The sequence below is a fragment of the Limulus polyphemus genome, unplaced genomic scaffold (genome assembly GCF_000517525.1).
Source record: "Limulus polyphemus unplaced genomic scaffold, Limulus_polyphemus-2.1.2 Scaffold119, whole genome shotgun sequence".
Lineage (NCBI taxonomy): Eukaryota > Metazoa > Arthropoda > Merostomata > Xiphosura > Limulidae > Limulus > Limulus polyphemus.
The window spans coordinates 936,750-945,102 of record NW_013665729.1 but is presented as its reverse complement, the minus strand read 5'-3'; the positions used below and the strand labels follow the sequence as shown (position 1 = coordinate 945,102).

The 8,353-nt window shown below is 34.8% G+C and overlaps 1 protein-coding gene across 2 annotated transcripts in view; it reads left to right on the top strand.

Annotated features, from left to right (window-relative positions):
* Positions 1-4,472: 4,472 nt before the first annotated feature.
* The window catches only part of LOC106472330 (thioredoxin domain-containing protein 11-like), a 70,044-nt gene continuing 66,163 nt past the window's right edge, over positions 4,473-8,353 (top strand). For both annotated transcript variants that reach the window (XM_022401712.1, XM_013932971.2), the window contains exon 1: positions 4,473-4,688. In XM_022401712.1, the coding sequence (XP_022257420.1) occupies positions 4,531-4,688 (158 nt within the window). In that variant the 5' untranslated portion in view covers positions 4,473-4,530. The remainder of the gene's footprint in view (positions 4,689-8,353) is intronic.

The window sequence follows — 8,353 nt, the reverse complement described above, 5'->3', positions numbered from 1 at the left end:
TTCGAGAATCTCATGACGTATTACCAGGGTCACGTAACTTCCGATGTCGTAACAGTACCTTAAACATTGTGTTGTACAAAATGCCCTACCTCTTAGTTACCTTCCATTCAAAGCCAAGAACAACCAGAAAAATGTACCTACATATAAGATTAAAGTCACGTTTTTGACGTTAGGAAGTTACAGAATACATTAACTCCCAAGTTGCTGACTTGTTTTATAATGCTCTCTACAAGTGAAATTCACATATTGAACTATTTCATGTTTTTGTATCGTACAATACTTCATGAAGTGAAACAAGACTTATCCAAATATCGATATTTCAGCACACTCCATAAGTTATGTGTTCGTAGAGCACCGAATAGACCAGATTAGAGCATTGGAAGAAATCCACGTAAGGAGCTAATATCAACAGCCATTTTCTAAATTGTGTAGAGTACTAGGTGTATGAAGACGTGTCCTTTGCCCATACCACCCTCCTTTGAGTGATTTGTGATAGTGACAGTCCAGTGTATGCTTCCCAAGTTTATTGATCCTGGATGAGCACTTACCATACGTTATGATGGCTTAAACGGCAACCGAACAGTGATCCATATGTTTGTCTGTGTTATTTAGCAACAAAACTATGATGATACTTTTTCTAAGTATATAATACTTCGAACATCCACAAGCGCTGGCTTCAATTCCACTTTTTAAAGATCGTTTTACGTTTTAGTTTATGCACATACTTAGCATACCGTAGACATTTCGAAGTTCTTAGCAAGCCTAAAAAAAACTTATAGATGTTAGTGACCATAATCCATATATTTTTATTAAGTTTTTCCTAGCATAGGATCTACAGATCTTCTCCCTGAGAAGGGACCATGCCTAGTTGCTAAATTCTAAATTTCATGTTTTAAAATTTCAAGTTTTAAAGTTCAGTTCAAACCCTAGTTGCCTGTTTCAAAATTAAGTTCAAGTTTACACAAATTCATTTCTAAAAACTACAAATTTCAATGATCTTTGTTTTCAGATCGCGATTTTCCTGGATCTGGATGCTTTCGTCACAGCCTTGGTCTACAGCTATGTCTCCATTATCTTATCTACTGTTGTTTGTCTACCTTCCTCTTTTTCATAGCGACTTCCACTTCTCAGCTCGCGATATTCATGGCTTTCCTGGATGCCTTGAAGCTGTACATTAGTCATGCTACTGCCTGTTAACATCTCAGGCGAGTGCCCCAAAACTACTACATTCACAGATAGACCGGGAGCCATTCTGTGTATCTGCTCTTATAAAGGGTCTTATGCAACTGAGTGTACAGAAAAGGTTTGAAAGTGGATTTGCAATGGAGTCAAATTGTGGTGTCAGTTTTTTTCTAGAAGCCATTTTCCAATATGGCCACCACTGGAATCATGATTTCACGTATTTGACCATAACGTGTGTTTTAGATAAAAAATTGATGTGACTTCCAACTCTAATCAATTGTATTTTACTTCAGGGCCCATGAAGATGCAGAACTTAATATAAAATATTGAAAATATACAGATTATATTTCAAAATGGCCGCCATTTATTTTATTTTTCATCAAGTTTGTACAGAAATCTGATTTCTAACCTCAAATTATATCAAGTAGTGGCGAAATACTATATGATAAGTAAGTAGATCTTAAATAAAAAGAGAAGTTAAAAGCTTAAACATTTAAAACACTCAGTTACTATGATTCAAAGTTGCTAAAATAAGATCTATGATTTTATACCGCAAGCCATAAGGCATTATCGGGTGACATTATAAATCATAATAATCATTGAACTTTCAGATGTAAGTGTATTTGATTGTTTTGAAATACAGCCATAATCTGACATTTAGATACAACACCATTCATAAAGTGTGTTACAACACAAAACAAAGGGATCCTTTTAAAAACAAAATGGCAACAGTGGCTTTTTGGTCATTGCTTCCAACGGACGTGATATCAACCTGAAAGACGTTCTCAGTTTTGAAATTTCTCCTGTTCCTTATACTTTGGCATATCCAGATGGCAGCTTGAGGAAAGATACTAAAAGTGTTCTATTAGGAGAGTTAGAGAAACTAGTTAATACTCCTAATAAATTACTGCCACCATAACCAGACACGAAGACAGTCCATATATTTGATAGAATGGTACAGATTGAGATGTTTGTGGATACAGGAGCACGTACTTTTAGCGAATTGGCACAGAAGCATTTTGACATGCTCACAGCCCCCCCCTCCCACCAGGGAGCGAGTGCAATAGAAAAGATATTATGTTTGATCATATCAGCATGCAAGCATCAAGAGTGGTGAAAGACTTAGAAGAGAGGCTCACTCCGCAAGAGGAATCGTTATTACAAGCACAAAGACACAAGTTCCAAAGCATTGGGCAAAATATCTTGGGAACTCTCGAAACAAGAGTAATTTATGTACTTTTCTCTGTGAGAAGTGATGTTCTTTGGGACAGAATGTGTAGGAACCTGGACAGGGGATGATCATAGGTCGTGGTTGGCCTGATGGGACTGAGGCTGTTTGTGTCACCAGTAACAACCGGGCTGTCATTGAACACTTGAGATCAGATCACTGACATTAGGATGCTTTACATGCTGGGGATGCATCTCTAAGCCACAATCGTATAGTTCGTCATTCCATGGATACTGATGTGTGTATGCTCTGTGTGTGCCTCTCCAAAGACTTCAGATGCATAGAGTTGTGGCTTTGCACTAGAGTCAAAGGCAAGCTCTGACATATACCATATCACTTGGTGGCAGATGAGATGGGAAGGGATATGTGTGTGATGCTTTACCCAGTTTCCATGCCCTCCTGGTTGTGATTCTACAAGTGCACTATGTTGTATTGGAAAAAAAAGACCCGTGTTGATAAAGATGCCAAAATGACTCTGGGCCAAGTAGGAGTCTAAGTTGAAATATCGGCAGATCTAATGACAAAGACAGTATGTGCCGACAGTATGGAGATAGCAACGTTCCAGGTGGTTTAGTGAATGAAAGACAGTACTGTCTTTTCTGCCAAAAGGGCCAGAGACATAAACACTTGCCACCAACTACAGACAGTTTGCATTTGCATATTAAATGGGCAAATTATCAGGCTCACATATGGCGAAAATCACTGACAGCAATGATCAATCCACCTGATCCTTCTTTCCACGGCTGGGAATTGGTGGAGGGTAGTTTGAGGCCAATACTCGGGAATAATCCAGCTGCTCCAATTGGTCTCCTGGAACTAGTGATGTGTATGTGCAAAAATTCCTTGTGCAAAGAAATAGGTGCTCTTGTAAAATGAACAATCTGAACTATACAGAAAGTTATGTCTGTATGGGCAGCGAACAATGTCAAAACTCTGCTAGACAGGTGGAAGAAATTTCTTACGAGGAGGATTGATCAATTGTAATACATGTTTATGTAATTTTGATGTATGCTTCATACTGATAACATGTGAATTCTAAAAGTACCAAATTTAACAAATAGTAACCATGTTCTCTCAAGCTTTTTATAATGTGTATGTTCGATGGAACGGTCATTAATGGTTTACTAAACATATAAGCTTTTGTTGGCATTTTGTTTTTAATGCGATCCCTTTCGTTTTGTGTTGTAGTATACTTTATTAATGGTTTTGTACCTAGATGTCAGATTATGGCTGTATTTTTAAACAATTAAATGCCCCCAGTGGCACAGTGGTATGTCTGGGGACTTACAACGCCAGAATCCGGGTTTCGATACCCGAGGTGGGCAGAGCACAGATAGCCATTGTGTAGCTTTGTGCTTAATTACAAACAAAACTATTGAATACACTTACAGTTTCTGAGCACCCCTGGTTATCTTCCAAGCTCTTTTGGGGCTTGCAGGATTTTCCAAACCAAGATTACTACCGAGATTAGACAGCCTCATAAATAACATAGTAGGTTATAAACTTATAGCGTGCAGTGTTCGACGCACTTTCACTTGGAGACTGTGCGATAGGTCAGAAATGCCAAAGAGAGAGAGGTATACTTAGGTGTAGTTATCTTAATTAATATAGTTCTAAGGGCTAAACTAGTTGTATACATGTATATAATCTGGCCCCCAGTGGTACAGCGGTGTGTCTGCGGACTTACAACGCTAGAAACTGGGTTTCGATACCTATGGTGGGCAGAGCACAGATAGCTCATTGTGTAGCTTTGTACTTAATTACAAACAAACAAACAAAACAAGTATATAATCTGAGAATAAAAACATCTTTGAATAGAGTGTAGGTGCTCCCCCCAGTGGCACAGCGGTATGTCTACGGACTTACAACGCTAGAGACCGGGCTTCGATGCCTGTGGTGGGCAGAGCACAGATAGCCCATTGTGTAGTTTTGTACTTAATTACAAACAAAAGAGTGTAGGTTGTGCTAGATTATATCTTCGAGAACTCCCATAATGCTCCTTCGCACTTTTGATATAAGTAACAACTCATAGTCATGCAGATGCAGGTTTAGGAGCACGAAATTGTGTTTCAAACGGTATTTTGCGTGAATAGAAGTCGTTTAATAGTCATGACGTCATCATGGCGACAACCGATGAAATGGAAGACGATCCAGTTAAATTAGATGAGCCACGTGGCGATATCAAGTCGTGTTTGTTCCAAATGATGAATACGTATGGCAGGGAGCTTTGCTTTATTCTTGCGGTTTTGTTTACAGCACTTGCAGCTCTTCATAATGGGTAATTAAATTTTGTAAGACATTCGGTCTCTGGTTCTCTCACTCTCTGTCTCATAGTCATACTCGAAGTCGTACGAATCATGTTTGACTTTGAACCATTCTCACTCTCGGGCATTAATCGTTAATGTCTGAGCCTTTCTCAGTTCCTGAATATTAGTGTAACTTATATTTTATAATATAGACCTATAGAAGTTACGGTTGATTTGAGTTTTTTTATTCTAATGTAATACCAATAGTTGTGTTTCAACTAGGCTGATTATATCACTTAAAATATATATCACTATCAGTGCAATTTTAATTTAATAATAAGTATACACATTATTATTTATTTTATTAACTCTATAGACATTAGACTTAGTTAACACTAAGTTACTAACTCGGTAATTCACTATCAATGTTACTTTGATTTTGATTTGTGAATGTAAGTTTTAAAACTTGCATTATGTGTAACCAAATCTTTGTAGATAATATTAATATTAAACTACAAAGATAAGTTGTACTTTGTACATTAGAGTCTAAATGTGTATGTTCTCTCTATCTCTATTTTTTTTTTTTGGGTGGGGTGAAGTTTGGTCCCAGTATGTACCATGCTGTATTTACTATAACCAGTGTACAATAATTTGAATAAATAATTAGGTGTTTTCATAAGGGTTTTGTAATATAGTATATCACTGTACATTTCATTTTCAGAACATGATAGCATAAAGCTTAGCTATCCATATCATAGTATATGCTTAATTCATAAGGTAGTATGATGAAATGGTTGAAATGAGAATTATTTTACTACTATTAATACTACTACTATAAGGCTATTTAAATTTAGAAATATAGGTTTTAACATTAAGAGGCAAATTTTGTAAAGCCATTTTAAATTATTAACAGTCTTGAAGTTTTGGAAACTTTTAGTACAAATGTAAGGCGATCATTTATATACTATGTACTGTATATTACTCAAAGTAGAAAGGAGCCAAACTCCACGTGACATAATATGATGTTATTTTGAGTGTATCATCTTTAGGACTTCATCAGGAACATGTACACTCTAACACAATGATGGATTCAGAATTTTACTGTATTATGATGCAGATATATCCGAGACTGAAGAAGTACCAAAATGAAATGAAGGAAACAAAAGTTAATTTTACTAGCAGAAATGCTACCCTTAGGTGGATGTTTCTGCTAATATCTACTAATCATAGTATTCATTTCTAATTTTAAAAAATGTAAAAAAGAAAAGTTAACATTTTCTGAAAAAAAGTATTTTTTCTGAGAAGTACTGCAGGTGAAAAGTGTTCAGATTGTGCTCTTTAGCCATACTTAATTTATTGCATCAAAATGATTCAATGTACAGAGTTCAAAGTTTTCATAAATTTTAATGATATAAACTGCTATCCTTTATTGAAAAAATAATAGTTTTTTAAGAACTCCAGTTTTTTAGTAATGTGTTTAAAAATAACACCAATAAAGATATAATCCAACCCTCATGTACAATCCTTTTTTTTTGCTTGAGAGATTCTTGAACCAGTTGTTTCTTTTGCTTTTTTGCTCACTCTCTCCTTTCATCATCATCTTTATACTTTTTTGGTCTTCCCATCTTGAATGGCTTTCTTTGGGTCCTCTTCTTATAAGTTTAAAACACATCTTAAGAATACAGAAAAGTCTTTAAACAATCAACATTTCATTTCTGCATCAGTATTATCAATATGTCGATGTTTAAAGACTTTTCTGTAGTTTTGGTTACACACATAGTAAGATTATAGTAAGATTCACTTAGTATTATTTTTAAAGGTTTATATTAAGTGGCACAGCGGTATGTCTGCAGATTTACAATGCTAGAAACCTGGTTTCAATACCCGTGGTGGGCAGAGAAAAAACAGCCCTTTGTGTAGCTTTGTGCTTAATTACAAACAAACTATTAAGTTGTTACATAAATATAGGAAGATTCTTAATGTTTTTAATTTAGTTTTTTCAGCATTTTGTTGTACCAGATAATGTGTACACCTATTCTCAGGATGGCTTGTGCATGAATGTTTGGTGGTTGAGAATTACATTTGAATTTTTTTGTAAGTTTTAGTGAAGTTAAGCATGAAACCATGTGATAGTGCACAATCATATTTTTACCTCGCATTGGTTTATAAGGCATGTTTTTTTTTCCTTAAGTTATTAAATTTTCAGAGAGGGTATCTAACTTTTTGAACAGATTTCAGTTAAGGGGAGAAATAGCACTTGGTGATATATAATTGTCCATAACTTTATTGCAAGCTATTTGGATCTACATGGATCAGAACTAACAAATATATTTGTAAATGATGTAACTAATGTGATATACTAGCCAGAATAAGAGAATATATTCTCATAAAAACAACAATTTGAATGTATTGATTCATCAGAGGTGATAACATACTATAGATTGACATATAGTTTTCTGTTGAATATGCTACCATATCATCAGATAGTATAGCATGTAATTTATCATATGAAATGGAAAAGATGCTATAGGTTTTACTGACTGTATTCACTTCAACTTTTAGAAAGCAGCAGTTGACAGAAGCACATTTTTACTATTAAAATTAATCAGTTAACATCTTAAACAATTTACCCACCATTTTGAAAGACATGAAAAACAAATTTAATAGTGTTTGTACTGAATCAGTAGGAAGACATGCACATGTGCGTAATGAAAAACTATTCCAGATTAAATTCACAATTAAAAGATATATATATAATAAGCTTTCTCTGCTAATTTTAGTGATATATTCAGATTTCCATTCATAGTAGTCTAATATCTTCTGAAACCTCTCTTCTAACCAATAAGTTTGTGTTTGTACATACTCAAAATGATATTGACTTTTATTTACTTTTATCACTCAATATCATCATTACATCTTTTGCTACTGTGTAGTCTCATTCTCTTTTGCATGGTATCTTTTGTGCTTTTAATGTTCTTTAATATGTGGTGGATAATTTTATTTTGTTTTTTAAATTTCATATTTTCTTTTGTGATTTTAATTCATCATGGTTATTTTTTTTAATGATTAATGTCTTAAATCATCAAGAATTGTTTTAGTGCAAGATCTAGGTGACAAATCAGATAATGTACATAATGTGAGAAGGTGCATGGAGGCATGATGTGGTGGACAAAGAACATATATTTCTGACAAGACATCTTTCATTTCTTATTCTTGCTAGTGCTTCACGTTCTTTTACTAGTAGTAGTAGCTTATGATTTTACATGTTTGATCTACAGCAGGCTATGTGCTGAGTTTAGGGCTGTGGTTCTTATTCTGTTTTTCATGGATTCCTTGGGGTAGCTGAGCATTCTAAAGAGGGTCCTTGATGGTAAACATTGAATTTCTGTGTATAGTTGAAAAAGAAAGAAAGAAGCAATATGCTATATAATATTGGGTCATCAAGAAATTTATGTTGCATTTTGGAACACTTTCATTAGCCACCCCGAAAATACATACATCACGTATAATAGTTAAATGAACTGCCTGAATGTCACGTTAGTGTAGCTTATATAATGTGTAAAGTGTAGTATAACCTAATCCCTTATGGTGATGGCACACAACGAGACACATTTGGCATGTAATGCTGTTTGAATACAAGAAGGAAAACAATGCCTCTGTAGCCATAAAGAATATCAAAGAAGTTTATGGAAATGTT